This window comes from Stegodyphus dumicola, chromosome X2, assembly GCF_044657685.1.
Source record: "Stegodyphus dumicola isolate Sdum_Otavi_A_Nest chromosome X2, ASM4465768v1".
Classification (NCBI taxonomy): domain Eukaryota; kingdom Metazoa; phylum Arthropoda; class Arachnida; order Araneae; family Eresidae; genus Stegodyphus; species Stegodyphus dumicola.
Window position 1 is genome coordinate 21,873,701 of NC_140781.1, and position 20,038 is coordinate 21,893,738.

Genomic DNA, 20,038 nt, shown 5'->3' on the forward strand with positions numbered 1-20,038 from the left:
TTTTACAAAAGTTATCCAAAGAAGAATTTTATTATTTGTAAGTGTTATTATACATAACACTTACAAACCAATTCTCGTGCTTTTTCTCTTGTTAGACAAGAAAAATGTAGGAAGCAAGGTAAGCCTATGTACAAAAGTTCCTTTTCTAATAGTTAACTATACAAACAGATACTATTTCACTATTAACGCATGAGGAATGAACGTTAAGCATAAAAAAACATTATTATATCAATAGATTATCTCATACTTGCATACATTTTAACACAAAATAGGGAAGAGAGAAACAAGCAGTGGATATGTCAAGTTAAACCTGTGAGTAGATGGGGGAACAATACGAGCAGAAAAGTAGTAACGAGCTAAAACGATTATGTGTTTCTTATGTTATTTAATGCAGTGATTCTCAAACGGTGTACAGCAAAATTGGGAGTCTTAGCAGAGAAAAATACATTTAATTTCAAGAAAAAAATAAAAGAAAATATTAATAATTTTTCGAGAACCCTTCGCTCATTAAGATTTTCTGTTTTAGAAGTGTGGTGTTTCTTACCACAAGGCTATTCGTTCGTTCGCCGCCAGTCAGGCTTCCGTCCTAAGGTGAAACCAATCGGAATTAATATCTGATCAGCGGAGGTAAAATCTACATGTACAACCAGCAGCCACCATAACTAGGTGGACTGCCAGATCAGCGACGCTTCTTTTGTATCAGCCAAAGTAAATTGTTACCAAAATTAAAGAATATGTATCAATGACATCCTTGCATTTTGTGCGACATATGTACAAATAATATATTACATAATCAAAATTTGCATACGAGAGCTAAGCAGTTACAACTGTTGCCTTCAACCATATTTATAAAAAAATAGAAGTTATTAGAAACGTCCTAAAATCGGGAAGTCTTGAATTCATATTTTGTTCCAAATCTTATTTTGTTCTTGCTAGTTGAGAACGGCCACACAATTCAATCCCAGTCAAAGCAATTAGATCATAATTACATGAAAAATGTGGTCACTATTTAAATTCATTTTTCATAAATTCTCAAGTCTAAAATCCAAAACATTAATAAACAATTAACAAATTATCAAATTTCATTATTCATAGTTAATGCGAAAAACAGAGCAGTAAAATTTAATTCAAAGAACATTATCTATTTATAATGATTCTTATCTATCTAAATCAATTCTTATCTAGGCAATTATTTGTCTTAATTATAGAATCAGACTCCTTATTAGACGGATCATTCTAGAAATAAGATGTTGAGACAGCCTGCCTCGCTATATAACTTAATATAATCAGAAGGCATGTTAAATGAAACCTTACTCCGCTAACAACTAAGCCATTATTTATTACGTCCCATTTAAGAAACAAAAATTAGTAAACTAAAATAGCCAAATAGAATTGCAAAAGACATCTTGTCAATAATTAAGAGAAACGTAATTTTGAAAAAAAGGTTATACCAGTGTGCTATAAAGACTGAAAGTCCAGTATTCTTTACTGTTCATCTAGCCTTGCTTATTCCAGGCACTGGCCTACTGCGGCTCGACACTTCTTCCGTCCGCCTCTCTGCTAAAACACGCTTTATTTCATATTCATTCAAAATGTTTTATTTCATTTTATTATATTATCCTATATCTTTCATTGCTCAAGCTTATAGCTATTATAGTAGCTTTTCGCTGGTATTCATTGTTGCATACAGAATTAAAGTGGAAAAAAATAAAACGCAAAAACATTGTCCTCATCCCGGCAAAAATGTACATGGCTTGGAAATACAAATTTCAAAACTTTTTTTTTTTTTTTTTTCAAAATTTGTAATGAATACTCTAGCATTCATTACAAATTTGTAAATTAATAAGTTAGGGAATACTATGTAAAATTCATACTATGTAATGACTTTTACATAGTATTCGCTAACTTATTAGATAACTGCACTGTGTCATACTTCATCAAATGCTTTTTCAGCATCTATAAAGCAGGTAGCAGTGATTTCTCTTTTATTAAAAATTTTCAGCTATTTATTCAATGATGTATCCTGAATCCATACTGGCTTATGCTGATAAAATTAGGGTTATCAAGGTATTCGATTAATTTGATATAGGCAATTTTTCCTATATAGAACAGTAAACTCTCCGCGTTTTCCACAAGTTTGGATTATATGCTTTTAAACTGGCTGCGTGAGCATCTCTCTCCATCCAAACTTTGCATATGGCAGATGATGGTGAATCGTTGAAATAATGAGGAGTCATTCACTGGCCGGATGATACAATGCAAAGCTTAACAACAGAAATGATAGCAGCCACAATGTGTCAAGTTTTGGTCATTTTGGTGTTCCAAAGTTATATAAAAAAAACATTTACCTCCTATTTATTTTATTATGCTACTATTGGCTGTATCCGTGTAGTGTTTGGCATCTGTGCATAAAATTTCATTACAATTAAGCAACTGTTTTTTTTTTTTTTTTTTTTTTTTTTCAGATCTCACATGTTTTATGCTTAGAAACTTGATTTTGGACACGATGTAACTCTTCTGCTGGAATATCAACATTAAAATACAAAAATATCTGCAAAGAATACTATATGAAAATTCTACATGGATCTTTTAAATTCAATTTTTTTGGTCTAAGTAATTTTGAAAATTCCCCAAACTAACACATATTTCGTCAACGGGGCATGACAGTGAGATAAATTGGATTTTTTTTTTTTTAAATTAAAATCTGCGTGTATGTGATTTTCCACGTAAATTTTGCCTTTCCTGGCTCGTAGATTAACCTCTTAGTATCCCCCCTATTAATGAAGTCACATAAGTATTAAAGGTACTATCAGATTGATTAGTTAACAAAAAGGAAAGGTAGAAACTGAAGTTTTTAAGAAGGCTAGACAAACAAATAATTAATCAATTAATTAAACGAATTTTCATAATAAAAAAGTACGAGAAAAATAAAATAACATCGCGACGAGAATTTTTGGGATGAAATTTCCTCTCCGGTAACTGTTAAGTGCCTTCTTAAAGGCGAGATGGTCATTTTTCAGCTACTCTTTGATTGAAAATAATATATGATTTACCGATGATTTGTAAAAATGAACAAAAAATAAATAAATGCCTTCACTTCAAGAGGGGCCAGCTAATGTGCAGCAGAAGTTTGTCCCAATAGCGTTCTTCACCAGTTCTTTTAAACACTTTTAGAAGTGCTATCCCATATTTAAATGTTGCTGAAATAGGATGCATCTAGATATCTCATTCTGCTAAGGCTAATGCTAGCTATGCTCATTATTTTAAAACTGGATTAGAAAATGAAATGACTGTGCTCATAATGTTAAAGGGATTTCATAGATTAGAGTGATCTATTTATTGTGAGGCAACCTGCTGAAATGATTCTGTCAAATATTATTCTCGCATAATATATTCTCATATGGCACGATGATTCAAATTTTAATAATTACCAGTATAATTAAGACACAATAACAAGCCGAACAAATACTAATTCAGAAGTCAAACAACAAAAATCAGCGTTATATTTTCAAATTTTCACAGGACTAGTTTCGATGGTTTTACCGAACCACCATCCTCAGCTGCAAAAGCGCAAATGAATTCATTTGTTGTGCTCATTTTTGTTGTTTGACTTCGAAATTAGTAATTACCAGCATGTTCAAAAAGTAGCCCTGTTTGATAATTAGAAAAAGAATAAAAGATGTAAGCTGAAAGGCGTCTTTATTATTTTGAATGTATATACTTTGGACTATTATTCCACATAAGCATCGATAGTGCTAAATTGGATATAAGGGCACACAACTCAAATATAATAGCATAAGATTTGCGTGCTTTCTGCCGCCATTTTATTGAGAAATGCAGTTACTGTTTGTTAGAGCAATTCGTTGTCAGTAAAGCACTTTTAACCCCAAACTCCTTTAATTTCGTAAAACGATAAAAACTGTGGGCGTGGTCGAGTTCTTCCGAGACAGGTACAGATACACCTATCCATATGACCATCGAATCAGTTGTGTGAATTTGACCTGGCATTTTCGTAAAGTATGATCAGATTTTTTATTTTTTTAAGGGAAAAGATTTGCTAACGAAGAAAAATTACAGAAATCAGTAACTGCGTTTCTCAAATGGACTAGCGGCCAGAAGTGTATATGTATCCGCGTGTCTTTTAGGACCACACTACATGGTTCAGCTTTGAAACTCTTCATTTTAGGCAGCAGTCGCCGGCTTATAAGCTCCCAGAAGGATTTCAGTATATCTCAGCTACACCGCACCACCTCGAAGCCCCAATGCCAGGCGCGCGGATGTAAGCGGTCGTCCGTCTGCATATGCGTTTCTCCCGATGACGCTACGCGTTCGCAACGCACTAATGGAAACGGGGCTTTAGTCTCTGCCGTTAGGTTAAGAAGTTAGCAGAACTTACAGATGCATTGTTGTAGGAGTTAAAGATATAACAACTGTTAATACATTAGTGCGCGAAACTTAAAGCAATAAGTTCATTTTTAAGTAAACAACTATGACCTTGCTGCAAAGGCCTTTTTGCGACTATTACAATGAAAAGCCGACTCAGTAGAAAGGTGATGCTTATGGAACCATCAGCACCATGACGTCAGTGGGTATGTTAGGGCACGCAAAATGCGAGGAATCACCGCTCGCAAAGCAAAACAACTTAAAAAGAAGAAACGAAGATACAATTCAAGGCATTCTTCTGCTAGTGAACGTGAGACTATGCGTGCAGTATGGCTATAATAAAACATTAGGGCGCCTTTACACGTGGTAGAATCATTGGCAAGCTTGACGAGGGGCGTAGTTTGACGTCAGTTGCCCAAGAGTTTTAAACTGATAGAAATGTCGTTTCATGAGCTTGGAAAGCCTTCCACGCGATAGATTGGCTATTAGACAGGTTGGTGGTAGTCAGCCAAAGATACCAAAGGTGACTTATGTCGAATATATCGCCTTCCAGGCCAAAAGAGATTTAAACTAGTCCTTGGGCAACATTACTCAGCAACTGCGCACACGCACAGCAACCGGACGACAGTTGTCCCGGATTAGGTGACCAGACGTCTTCGTAAAGGTGGACTATTCACCTGACTTCCAGAACGCTGCACACCATTGATAGCAGCCCATCGGCGGCATCGTTTACAATGGTGTGGATAACACAAAGACTGGACACCTCATCAAAGGAGTCACGTCCCCTTTACAGATGAGAGTCGTTTCGGTAGGACAAACGATTCTTGGCACCAATTTATATGGAGGGAGATAGGGACACGCTTACATCCCACTAACATCAGAGAAAGAGACCGCTAAGGATGGTCTTGGCGTGCTAATATGGGAAGGCATTATGATGATCGAACGGACAGAGGTTTATTTACCAGAGATCGTTACTGTAATAAAATTATTGTTTCCTCAGTATCTTTTCCGGAGTGTCATTGGTCCCAACTTTCTTTTTATGGATGTCAATGCAAGGCCACTCAAGACTCAGCTGTTAAGGACCTCCTGGAAAGTGGAGATATCCACAGAATGGATTGGCCGGAGTGCTCTCCTGATAGAGATCCCATCGAGCATGTGTGGGATAATTTAGGGAGACTTTTGGCGGCACGATTTTAACCTCCGGAGAACACCAGATAACTGAGACAAATGCTCTTTGAAGAATGGTACCTCTTAACCCAAGAGCTATTAGATAATCTGGTGGCGAGTATCGCCAGACGATGCAACGCAACCATTGCAATTAGGGAGATCATATCGCTTACTTTTTGGTTTGCTGGTCTTCCTCTTGACCAGACAGAAATCTCTCTTTGAACTCTTAGAGAGTTTCTTGCACCAACGCCAGTCTTTCAATAAAGACATTTTTATTCGCTCCATAGTGTATGAGTACTATAAATTTTTTTGCTACTATAACTTGCCTCATCCTTTAAATACTGCATTCTGCCTCTGTATAAATGTCATGTCTCCCAGTTGATTTTTTATGAAATTACGGCCAAAATCAGAAATGTTGCTTAAGTTTTGAACACTGGTGTAGTTTTGCACATTATTTAAAAATCACATACGCATCGTAGATCGCCGCTTACTCCGTCCTTCCCAGGCTGTCGCCTGTCAGAACCGGATCCTGGATTTTTTCGAGGCGGAGCAAAAACTTAAAACTGTCGCCCTGGCCCATCCTCTTCTAAGTTTCTCTAACAAGTTTAAATTTTTTTAATAAACACAGAAGTAAGGTAGAGTTTGAGATAAAAAGCAAAATCCATTTTATTCTAAGAAATTTTTTGTGCCATTTTTGTTATAAAGGAAAAATATATACCAAAAGTTACATAATTAAAAACCCGCGCAACCCCTCCTTGGGAAGCCGCCTCTCCGTTGAGCTTATCTTCGGATTCAGACGCGACTGTCTCTAATCCTCCAGTCCTCACCACCATTCGTTTTTCTGCTCTAGGGAGATCGGCCACCCCCTAAGGTTCTCACCACTTGGTATTATTGCATAGAGTTTATATAAGTTTAGGTTATTTGGATATGGCAAAATTATCTAAAATAAGAGGGGTGATTCATTCGAGGAGGATTTCCTTAGAGATATTGGCTTGTATTCACGTTACACATGGGGAAAATCACGAAACCAAACCATCCAGCCTGTTCTTTCGCCTAGGTATAAACCCAAGCCAGGCCGAACTACCAGCATTCAGCTATTCACTCGGCCATTTAGTGGAGCCATTGAACACAGAATATAGCCTGTCGCTGAAAGGAAAATGTTTTAGCATTCGTATTTCCTATCTTGTTCTTCATACTTCCTCTTTCGTTAGAAATTTTAATTTCTTACTTGCATTTACTTGCTATTAAAATATTACCGGAATTAGTAACGAAAATTTCATTTTACTCTGTGAGTCTTTTATTCTGCAAATACGTTGATGGCATCGTCATAATTAATTTTATGTACAGTTTGATGTTCATTGCCAGAATCGCTAGACTTGATAAACGTTCCTGACTCATCGATGATCGCAGATAGTTTTTAATAAGTTTTAGTCTGCTAAAATTTCGTTTACAGCTTGCGGATGTGGTCGGAAACATAGAGTAAATCTGCAACGCAATACAAATATTATAAAAGGCATCTATCAAATAATAGGTATAGATCTGTTGCAAAAGAAAGAAAAGCGTTAGCCATTTTCCTATCGCATAACAGTTAGTCTTCTTTAAAAACGGCGAGTTTCTGGCAGAAATCAAATGTGTTTAAGTATGGCTCGTATTTCCGTGCAATATTTGCTCCATTCTTTTGCAGTTCTTCAATCGACATAGTCAATATTTCATGACTATTGAGGAATGTAAAATTTAGTGAATTGAGGAATGCAACTTAGCGTAGTACGGCTCTTAGCTCTCGTTTCAATTTCTGAATAAAATTGGATTAAATGCAATCTTTATTGCCTTAGAAATTAGCTAAACAGGTAGAATTGTTGGTGATTTATATTCGTACATTTAATTAAATTTCTTTTTGCTCTTTAGAATTCTTTATTTGTCAAAATAGGCTCAACTTCAGTTTTTTCGGCTACTATTTTAGACTCTTCTATCCGATATTCCATTGGGTTTACTCTCACTTTTCGCAAAGTTTAGGTTAGCTCTTTACATCAATCCACCATCCGTCGAGAAATACACTAGTTATCACTAATTAAAGAAAAATCACAATTCACAAATAGAATTTAATGAAACTAAACCACAGTTTACAGAACATACAAAAATTACGTGAAACATTACCAGACAATTGTGGTGTGTGTGTGTGTGTGTGTGATTATGACAAAGCCTCGAGGGCTATCTGCCTAAGGGGAGGGATGCCTTCGTGGAGGACTTTCTAAGGTAAACTGGCTCGTATACACGTTACACATGGGAAAAACCACGAAAACGCCCATGCTAGCCCGTTCGCGGGATTCGAACCTCGGACCGAACTACCAGTGTTCAGCGACTTTACGGCTCGGCCACTGGTGGGCAGACAATTGTGGTGTTATAGCAATTAGCATATGTATAAAATGAAGAATCGGATGTGTCATTTGGTACAGGAAAATTACCTTCAATATGGAATTTGAGCTCTCCTAGAAGCAATACAGCATATAAAGGGAGCTGCGATGTTGCCAATTATACGCTCTATCAGTTCCGTAGGAGAGGCATTGCTCTTGCAAATCAGTTGCAGGCGTGGCGAGGGTCTGAAGTGGAGGATTGAGAGGAGCTATGCATCTTCTTAAAGCATCCCAAACATGTTCGATTCAGATTCGATGATCGAGCTGGCCACTCCATACGCTGAATTATTTGCTGCTGAATATAATCATTCGCGATGCGAGCCCTGTGCGGTCTAGCGTTGTCGTCTTGCAGCAGGAAATTATCACCTATTACCCCGAAATAAAGGAGCACATACGCATAAAGGATATCTTCTCTATCGGCCTCCGCATTCGTGGTTCGACGTGGAAAGAATCGAGGTCTGTGCCTTCACCCTAAGAGATACTACCCCAAACACAGACCCTTCCGTATGCATCTTTTTCACGAATGTTAAGGTGGATGACAACGGGTTCCGTGTCTTGTCCAAATCAAATAACGCCTACTATCGCTTGAGGTTAAACCTGGACTCATCCTTAAAGAGAACAGTCCTCCATGCATCAGCTTCTTTGGTGCTGCAAACACAACTAACATTCCTTCTTGTGAAGCAGATGTCGTATGATGGGAATTTCCCGCGGTTAGTACACGATTGCAAATAATAATAATCTAACTTTAATCTCTTGAGAGTGGTTTCAGGAAAAACTGCGCAGGTGAATCTTCCTGTATCCTCGTTGTTCCAGCCCTCCTGCCATTCTTCTAAGAATGGCAACTTTATGTATTTTTTGCCACCTCTCCTCAGACTGGAACCTCCATATCTATATCATCATTCATCGAGGATGACGTTGACACTGAATGGCTTTGAACCCAATTTTAGGGTAGTGTGGTGAGTGGTCTTGCTAACACTTCTATGACGAGGATGCGCAAGAACTTGCCTCACGAATAGGAATGTGAGATTTCTAAAATTAAAAGAGGCCACTTTGCTCCTTCATCACATATATTCCGCAGCTGCCTAAGTGTATTTATGGCAACCCTATTGGCTTAGAGAAAAAAAAATTAAAGACGATTTTCTAGTACTTCTTGCCACTTTGAGTAATTTCGATTAGAGCCTCTTCACTTAAAAATATGTCACACATTGTTTCATGCAAATATGTTTCAGATTCGCTAGCATCATCGCTACTTCGTCCATATTTTTTACAAATTCTGAATTTCTGTGCCCCACCAGTGGTGGAATGGTTAAGAACTCTGATCGTAGGCGAGTGGCCTGGTGTATGATTGATTTTTCCCATGTGTAACGTGAACACGAGCTTAATTTCCCTTACAAAGTCCTCGAAGATAGCATATCTTCCTTTAGGCAGATGTCCCTTCAGTGCTTCGCCATATTCGAATAACCCTTAAGTTCTACTTTTATTGTGCAAATTTATAGTAATACTTGTCTAAAGATACTTACCTATTTACAGTATATTATTAAAGATATTTGACATTTGAAAATATTCCCTCACATTCAGTATCGCAGCTGGATGTAGAAAAAATATAAGAAGTTATCATTTTGCAACTTCGTAAATTTGTAAGAGGTGTGGTGGTGTATTTAATTATGGCAAAGCACACTAGGGCTATCTGCCTAAGGGAAGGGATGCCTTCGTGGAGGACTTTATAAGGGAAACTGGCTCGTATACACGTTACACATGGGGAAAACCACGAAAACACTCATGCATCCAGCCCGTTCGCGGGATTCGAACCTCGGACCGAACTACCAGTGTTCAGCGACTTTACCGCTCGGCCGCTGGTGGGCCTTTTAAATTTGTAAGAGGAGAACATTCCTTAAAAATGGATCTCTATTTTCCTTCTTCTGGTGCATCTTGCAGTGAGTGCCTATGAGATGACACTACTTCCTTAATCAAACTATATATTTTATAGAATTCATTAATGTTTAGATCTTAAGATTTTAATTTTTCAGCATCAGAAAATAAAATATTAAATGTAAAATATGAAATGAAAAATTGGTTATGATATAATGAAATTAAATAAATATTTAATTATATTAAAATCTTAAATGAAAAGTTATTTAATATGAAGTGAAAAGTTAAGTTCATTCATATTAAATAACTGAAATTAAGTTATTAATATTAAATGAAAAGTTAAGTTCTTTTATTTAGGAAGATGCCACAAATTCTTTAAAAATATCACTCAATTCATAGCTTCCATAACTTATTTTTTATGCTATTTAGGAACAGTAAAATACACTTTTCACACTTCTCTTATATGAAGCTGAGTGTGAACCGCCTTTTGTTGAAGAAAGCCAAATACAGTAGACTCCCAATTATCCGCGCCTGCCGCATGAAAGTTTTTTTTTTTTAAACAAGAGTAAAGCAAAGAAAATAAAAATGTTCACAAAAGATTAAATTTGCTAACATCGTGCTTATTTATAGCAAAAATATCCTAGGCCTTCTCAGAACCTTCCCCTCTGATGAGTAAGTGATTTCTTACTCAACCTTGCAGTGCCCGCTCCACCGCCCTCTCTCGTCTTAATCTTACTGACACGTCCACTTCCTCCCACTCGCCATTGTTAGTTTAAGCCTGATAGTGTTTGCGAACCGGTCGGAGTTAATTTCTTATCTTTTATTGTGTTCAGTGCTTGTGCTTTTTGGTTTTGTGTTTTTCGTTACCGATTTAAAATGTCAGGAAAACGAAAGAAGTTTGTGTTGTAGATTTGCAAGAACTAGAATTAATTTCCAAAGTAGCAAACGGCGCAACAAGGCAGCAGGTGGAAATGGATTACGGAATCGAGGAAACAACAGTGCGTGACATTCTAAAGCAAAAAGACAAAATGGTGAACTTTGCATCAATGTCGGACAGCGCTTCCGCAATGAAAACGCGAAAAACTATGAAGGGTTTTACCTCTGATGAGCTAGACATGGCATTGACGGAGTGGTTAGCTCAAGTTTGAAAAGAGGGTACTCCTGTGAATGGTCCTATCATTGCGGCAAAGGCAAAAAACCTTTTTAGAGTTGTTAGGCCTGAAAGGAAATTTTGATGCGTCTTCTGGCTGGTTGACTCGTTTTAAGCAGGGACATGGAATTCGAGAAATTGGACTTCATGGGGAGAATATATTCAGCGTAATAAGCTAAAATATTAAGCGTTAGTTAAACATTTCCTGCTGTTTATTTTACGTTTTATTGTACATAAAACGATTTTCAAAGTTTGAATGAGTGTTTTCTTATTTGCTATACCCATTTTTAGCTTTTTTCGGATTATCCGAGTTTTTTGTTATCCGCGGCGGCCATGCCACCGAATCCCGCGGATAATCGGGAGTGTACTGTATACTATTATCTACCTGCTACTTAATTTATTACTTCGGTTTTCTTTCAATGAGTTTTCCTGTGTTCAAGTAAGGAAGCAGGTCTTACTCACTTAGTGAAGAGTCCCATTGCAACACTTTCAGCTTTTAAAAGCTATAAAGCTTTACCACTGTACCCAGATACTAGTTACACTGATATTTTCAAAATGCATAAATACATGGTTTGAAGATCAATCTTTCTAAATTTTACCCCTTGTCTATACAGTTTTTTTTAACTAGTTTTATGTCCTAGCTTTATATAAGAATTTTCCGCTGTCTGATTTTACTACAATTTATGATAATTTTACATGTAATTTTATGTTGAATTTCTACTTATGAGTGCACATTAACTTGCTGTATGTGTTTTTGTCTTTTATCATTTCAAACTCTCAAAAATGCACATGTGTCAGGTGCAATATCACCTCTTTGACTTTGTGTGTGGCGGGGAGGGGAATAAAGAACTAACCAACCAGTTATGTCTTGCTTTCTAAAGCTTTATATAAACCAAGATTTTCATTTTGTGGTTTACAAATGAACAGTATCTTTAAATCTCCATTCTCTTCTACAAATGAATCCCCAATCTTTGTGCACTTCACGTAAACTTTTGAAGTAACTAGCTATTTTAACTCAGTCACTTAAAAGTCTCAAGAGCCTGTGATAGGCTTAAACGCCTCTTGGAACGGGCCTCAAAATTTCCAAACGTTGCATATCAGTAAAGTTATCGAACTCCCTCAGAGCTACAGACTTACTTTCATAACTGCTGAAATCAGCAAACATTTCTGATATAAAATTCTCTACTTAAGATTGTTAGCTTTGATGGTGCACATTTTGATGCATTATGAGCCAACAAATTAACAAGAAGGAGTTGTTCATTCATTTGACATTTAAGGAAATTGGTATTATGTTTCCGATAATTAACACTGGCATTGTCTGCTGTAATAACTCATACTTTTTCAAGATTTAGATTTAATGATAATACTTTTCCATTTATTTAGCAATATCTGCTGTTTCCTAATTGTCTCATTAAATCCAGTGTACTATCCCAAAAGACAGTGTACTATCCCACGGTTATTATTAAATTAAAGACAGTGTACTATCCCACGGTTATTATTAAAAGTATCTCAAAAGAGTTGGTAAGTTACTTTATGCTACACTTGTTAGATAAAATACTAGCTGTAAACTGCTACTATTTGAATATACTGCATATAATAGTATTAGTTGCATATGGTGCAAGTACATTTACACATAACTATGTCCTTTGTTTTTCTATACCTAAATTTATTTGAAATTCAGAATTTGTATATGCAGTTCTATGTACTTGAAAAAAATAATTTTAGCTGTTGTAGTGTCTCACAAAATAAAATTTAGTACATAAACAGCTCTGTAGCTGTTATTTTTCCTCTTCCAGTAGAAAATATCCTAAAGAAATTTCTCCAAAATTTTTAAGTAAAAGAAGTTTTGATTTTTTTGTTTTATTATCTGTATGATTAAAAACACAACCCTTTCCTTGATTAGAATCTTGGATGTCATTGGACAATACTATGATTGCCCATGAACATATGTATGCCTGTTGCTACTGTTATGTAACCAAATCGTGCTATTAGTAATGTGTGTGTGTGTTTTCACGTAATTGTTTAGTAAATTCATTAACGATGAGTTTTAGGAAAGTTAATAACAGTCAAGCGATGAAGAAAATTGTTAGGATCACAGTGGATGTGAATAAAGAGGTTGTCGAAATGTATGAAGATGTCATGCATACTGGGAACTTTGCTACTGCATACCGTTCATCGAGTATCAAAGACGCTTTTAGAAGTAAATCTGCTAACATTATGATAGGGGTGAAATCAATTACCAAGTAAAGATCAGAAATGTTACAGCATGTCAAAGAACAACTTTCGATCAAGATAGCAGAAAAATATTTATATGCAGTACCATGTATAGTGCTTCATTTGTATTTAGTATATATATTTCATCCACTGCATTTACATTTTAGTATTAAATAGTGCTATAATAATAGCAATAGGATTTCTTTACAAGAATGGATTAATTATTCCCTCTTTATTTCTTATTTGAAAAGTTTGTTTGGAATGCATTCAAGGGTCTGAACTGGATTAATGACATATATCAAGCTACCACTATAACTAGAATGTCTCTTAGGTGTTATTCATGGGTATCTCCACTTCTAAAATCTAAATATTAAAAATGCCACATAAAAGTTATAACTAAATTATACATAACAAAAGGGAAAAAAAAAGCCTGCCGTCTTTTTCATTAACAGATATTCTTAAAACATATGATGCAATATAACGTATGTCACAAAGTCAATCACACTCATAAAATTAGTAATATTACAGATATAATAGGTAATCAGTGTCACCAACTGATGTACAAATGTCCAACAGAATCAGTGTCACCAACACATTTTTCTCAAGCGTGCATTAATATCGAAATCTTGCAAAGTACACTCTTTTGCAAAAAAATCGAAACACCAAGAAGAGTTTTTGCGATCCTGATGAAATTTTGTGTGCAAAAACATATTGATTAAACATGCAAATGATCAAAGTTTCAGGGTAAATGAACAGGAATTGTGATAATAGCACACATTTTTAGCGTGCAATACGTAAAGTATAAAATCAGTAACAGACGCGGAAAATCTTTTATTGTTGCTGCCATTGTAATTCCGTAGAGAAGTAACTAAAGATGCCATTACGACGATATCGAAGACTTTACTGACAACTAAACGACTTCAAATGTGGTCATATTTTAGGGTTGCATGAAGCTGTGTGGTCGTACCGAGCAACAGTCCGCCACCTGCAGCGTACAGACACTGCTGTGCAAAGACGTTGGCAGCAAAGGTTGATACTACCAACGAAATGAAGGCTCTGGAAGACCAAGGAGCACAAATGCGAGGCAAGATAGGATGACTGTTTGCCAGGCCCGAACCGCCCCAATGATATCATTGTCGACTATTCAATGGACTATAGCCATGTCTATACCTTCTATCCATTCACCATCTCACAGTTCTTATCTGAGGTGGGGTTACGCTCACAGAGGCCTTTAAGTCATTTGCCTTTGAACCCACATCGGCAGAGTCGTCTGGAGTGGTGTCGCAGCCGATCATCATGGCTGCCATCAAACTGGCATTATAGTGTTCAGCAATGAATCCCACTTCACTCTTGAAGCAGATGACTACTGTATTCGTGTCTGGATGGGGCCAGCGGTCCCAATCAGCCTTTGTTTTACAGCCATAACCCCTGTTGTGGGGCACTATTTCTTATGACAGCAAGTCATCTTTAGTTATCCTCCGTACATCTTTAACAGTTTAATGATATGTTGATACCATCCTGTGGCTGGTTGCATTACCCTTCATGGCACAATGTCCTGGGGCCATTTTCCAACAAGATAATGACAGGCCACATTGCGCTCACATATCTCTGGACTGCCTCCATGCGGTTGATACTCTTCCTTGGCTGAGCAGCAAGGCCACTGGACCTTTTACCAATCAAGCATGCCTGTGGCATGGTAGGCCGCCAGATTTGGGCACCATAAAATATCTCAGATCTGGAGCGACAACTAATGAATGCCTGCTAGAATGTGTCCCAGGATGACGTTAGGAACCTCTAACCACTCCTTGCCTCAACGAATTCAAGCATGCAATGCCGCCAGGGGCGGTTCGACCAACTACTAATTTGAACACTCAGTAGGTAATTACGAGCCGAGAAAAGGTACTATGACCTTGATTTTTTAATCATATTATTATCTGTGTATGAGCTATACACATATTTAGTTTCCTCAAAAACAACCACTTCCTTTATGGTGCTTCGATTTTTTTTCAAAAGAGTGCATTATGTTGATATGCACGGCAGGGCCCACTGGTGCAAGAGGGACATCTATTCCTGGGTGCAACATCCAGTTGTCACCAAATTCATGTTCCCCATTTCATTTTGGCAAACAGGAGAAGGAATGAAATCTTCAGTTGTCTCCCAGTGCTGAAAACCCTACCTATGCCTCTGCTGGCACCAGAGTTACTGCAGTCTCATCGGGCAACAGAATTTATGGGTAGCAAAAGTTTCAGAATTTAGGAAGAAACTGGGCAGTAGAACTACGAAGTCGTAGAGTTTGCACCAGGTGGCAAAAAGCCTAGCACTAGCCTTGCAAATATACTAAAATGAAGAACACAAACTGAGTTATTTTTAAGCCAACAAAAAGAGGGCAAAACACATACAGCTTAATTAGAAAGGAGGCCATCTGCAACCCTTCACCATAAGTGGCTCTCAATGGCCATCATGCTTATGTGGAGTAAAAATCTATGATATGTACTTTCAGAATTAAAACATTTTGGTAAACTAATTACTTTCATTATTTAATCATTCATTTACTGAACCTACTCATTGTGCTAAGTATTAATGTTGAAAGCAGAAGACTTGTTGCATTAGACTTGAAGAAGTCGATTGTCTTGAAGACTTGAAGAAGTCGAAGTTGCTTGAAGAAGCTGAAGACAATTTAGATTATTCGCCTCTATGTTTAGTCAGCTAGAGTAAAAACTTTCTAGTTTTAAACCTTCCAGTTACTAGAAACTTTGCCAAGCCTGTAATTGTTTCATAACGATTAATAATGCAAATTAAAAAATGTCTTGAAAAATAGTTCAAGCAGAAATTGTCATTTTTGTATTTTATGCTGACTGAAATTTGTTCATAACATCCAGTTTTATAATAATAGTTGCTTTTCACCCAGTAATGTTTTTGCTTGATTTACATCATAGTCCTCATCTGAGGAGCTGGATTTCTACGGCTCCCTTGCTGTGAAACAACAACTGTCAAAGTCATCAGCAATTTGAAGAGAAAACAAACAAATACACCCAAACAAAATCAAAATATCACTGTTTCTAAAACACTATGATAACCTGAGCAAAAAAGAGCTTGGATTTCAACAGAAATTCAGCGTCTGAGTTCAAAATAAAAAATTCCATGGACTAAAAATATATAAGAACTAGGAAATATGGGGGGGGGGGGGGGTGGAGTCCTTATTTGACTGCTCTTTACGTCACATATTTGGAAACAGATTTCACATTACATGTGAAGAATAAATGGAATGCTAGATTTTGGTTAATTCCCTCCTCCAGTCTGCTTGACTTCAGCTGTGTACATGTTATGATTTTGGAACATTTTCTTACGACTACTTCAAATCTGATGAGACAAAAAAAAACATATTTTTGTTATTATTTTTCTGAAATTAGACTAGAGGGATGAATGATTCTGCAGATGACATTTTTGGGAAAGCTGACTCACATTTATAGACGGACGACACCCCAAAACCTCCCACGCAGCCAACCCATTCACCTGGATTTGAAAGCAGGTTAAACTACTAAAGTTCAGCAATTTTACCACTTGGCTGCTGGTAGCCACTCTATTCATCTGGAAATTGCTCATGACCAGAGGAATTTGACGATACTCATCAAACGACAATGTGAGACAATTTTGTCACCTTTAGTAAAAGCATGTAATCTACCATTCACATTGACAAATTACGACTGGTATTTCCTTGTGATAAATCCACAAATGAAGCAGCAGCTAAAAGGTCTTTGAAACAAGTATTCTTCTCAGGGAAATTTGTAATCCCTACATTCAGCTTTTCATGAGATTCCACTGTACTGCTTATGCCATACACCATCCTCTTCAATAACTGATAACTTTTGGTACAAGTTCAAAGTTCACAGTTTTACTTCATAATATCCATTTATGCCATCTGACATGTCAAAAATAAGGTGTAATTAATATTGAGAATGAATATATTTTTTAATTCCACCACAGTACAGATTTTCAGACAACTGCACATTTTCCAATTTTGCATTAACAAATACTGAGCTATTTGTGGACAGATTAAATACTTAGAACACAGCATGTGACTGGAGTTTTTCCTCTTCTACCTCCTACAGAGTATAAAAGTAATAACTCTTTAAATTACAAAATCTTATGAAATGGGCATCAAATGTCATACCAAATAAATATTGTAAGAATTTATACACTTTCAATGAAAAAAAATGCAAAGCTAAATGAATAGGACTGAGTAGAAAGCCAGTAACTTTATTACAACTTAAATGCATGAGCACATTACATTGACCAAAACATATAATGAAAACTTATTTATAAATTTGTTAAAATACTTTCAACAAGCACAATATTCATAAATAAAAATGGCTTTAATATTTACAAAAGTAGCAAACAGCTCATAAAAGTTTTACATTGAGCGGTATAGTACAATTATTTTCACACGGAAACACACATTTTAACAGCTACATGTAAAACTTGAAGCACTTAAACTTTTTACTTCACTACCAGTTATTCATGCCTGGCTTGCTAAGTGTCATAAAATATATTTGACAAGCAGACCCTCCTTTTGCAGACGAAAAAAATACCTGCAAAAAATAAGATGAAAAATTTCGTTATACAAGTGATTATTGTTATACAGTTATTTAATTTTTGCGATTTTGCTGCATTTAATAAAGATAAAAATGAAATTTCCCACACAATTAGAATAATTTTTGGTGTGTTTTCCAAATATTAAATTATAATTTGCACAGTCTGAAAAAGTTTCTGAAATTGTACAGAATTCTAGAAAGGATGATTTTAGTATATGGAGAGGACATATGCCTGTCAGACATTTCAATCCCAAACATTAGTTTTGATTTCAGGTTTAAAATTTCATGATAAAAGATATTTTTTTATTAACTTTCCACTGATATTCCACAGTGTAATTGTGTATGCCAATGATACTCAACAAATAATATAAAGTTTATAATAGCATTGAATGAAATACTTGATGAAGTAGCATTCAATGATCACACTTCACATATCATCTAAATGTTTGCCCTAGTAACTAAGCCAAATGATAATTAATCTTAATGTAAATACTTTTCTTCTATAATTAAGATTTTTCTAGTATTAAGATTCAGTTTTCTTCTATTTTCATGAAAAATGCTTACAGGCATCTAACAATAGGCTATTTTGTTTTAACATTTCATTTACACTAGAAAAATTAACTTTTACTTAAAACATAGCACACAAATACAACTTTTCATGACAGACACTTTTTATTAGAATTACAAAGATAAAATTCTAATTATTTAAAACTTAGTTATAAGTCTTTCAAACAAGCCAAATTTTCAATTCATAAAAAATATTAAGTACATTCAAAACAACATTTTTCAAATTTATTTATTAATTCAATTAAAATTACCTTCTCATTTCTTTCACATAGAAACTTTAATCTTTGAGCCTTTTTGTGCATGAAAACACCATCTAAATGGCCAGTTTCAACATTACGGATTTCAATGGCTTTATTTCCCCATCCCATTACTTGACCAGTTCCAATATAAGCTATAACAAATAAAAACAAATTAAAAGAATATATATATAATAGAATATCAGAAAAATGAATATATCAGAAGAATGAATATTAAAAATGCTCACATAACTGACAATACTGCCTTTTTTCAAGCCACATTCAAAAACCTCTCAAGCTACTATCACAAATATTCATAAAAAAATATATATCTACACCTGAGACATTTATAAAGTTTCAAATCGCTTAATACTAAAGAAAATGACCATGTTCTTCAAAATGCGAAGCAAAGCATTAAAAATACACTTCAGAAGTAAATAACATATTTAGCAATTCCACTATACCATATTTTTTTTAAATGAAGGTTAATATTATGCTATTACTTTCTGCACTTCAAAAAAGGCTTACAGCATCTCTATTGGCATAATAATCAATTTAAGAAACAGTAATTACAGATAAAAATGCAAGAAAACACATATGAGCTTACCCACTGATGTAGGCATCTCTCCCCACTGCAATACAATGTTCTTGCTCACTTTTCCAAAAGTATTTACATAAATACCTTCATCTATAAATGATAAAACAAAATTATTTAACATGTAATTACATTAAGAAAGATAAAAATAATTCATTCTTCAGTTATTATATGAAAACTAAAGCACAGAAGTTATACAGAAAGTAAAAACAAAAACTTCTGAAAGTTTCAGCTTTGATACACACACTGTGATATAAATCTAAAGGATGTTTGGCAGGTGTGAACTCATATCAGCAAAGCATATTACTAAAAGTTATTGTCAGATTTCAGTCATTGCTCTGTAAGTCCATGCACTTTGTTCAAGATGACTATAACAGTACCCTAAAAATGTGGATTGTTGAACAAAATATGGTTATTTAATAGTCCAAGAATATTGTGACATTATGCAAACAATCACCCAAGAATATAAATATAATTACTGATTATTAAGCTGTCAGATAAGACCATTTTTTATAATAAACAAATAAACTAACTATTGTATGCATGTCAATATACCACAAAATATACATAACAAATTACAAAAATATTCATGCAACAATGATCAACTTGAATGAAAGGTACATAATTGACAGATTTTTAAGTATAATTTAGATATAACTGCAGATTCTCTACATAAGCAGTTTGATTTCAAGTAAGTATTGGAATTCAAAAATTTGGCAAATGATCCTATTTCAAGGCAAACAAAAGAATATAAAACTTCCCAGATCAATCATTTAAGGCATTAGTGGATATCAATAGTTAACATGAAAACAAGACAATTAAATACAATATCTATACAAGAATTTATTTCATAA

The 20,038-nt window shown here is 35.3% G+C and overlaps 1 protein-coding gene across 2 annotated transcripts in view; it reads right to left on the reverse strand.

Annotated features, from left to right (window-relative positions):
* Nucleotides 1-17,435: 17,435 nt before the first annotated feature.
* The window catches only part of LOC118190690 (serine/threonine-protein kinase mig-15-like), a 242,142-nt gene continuing 239,539 nt past the window's right edge, over nucleotides 17,436-20,038 (reverse strand). For both annotated transcript variants that reach the window (XM_085810039.1, XM_085810040.1), the window contains 3 exons: nucleotides 19,197-19,277; nucleotides 18,605-18,744; nucleotides 17,436-17,783 (listed from right to left, as the gene is read on the reverse strand). In XM_085810039.1, coding sequence (XP_085666165.1) covers nucleotides 17,700-17,783; nucleotides 18,605-18,744; nucleotides 19,197-19,277 — 305 coding nt within the window. In that variant the 3' untranslated portion in view covers nucleotides 17,436-17,699. The remainder of the gene's footprint in view (nucleotides 17,784-18,604; nucleotides 18,745-19,196; nucleotides 19,278-20,038) is intronic.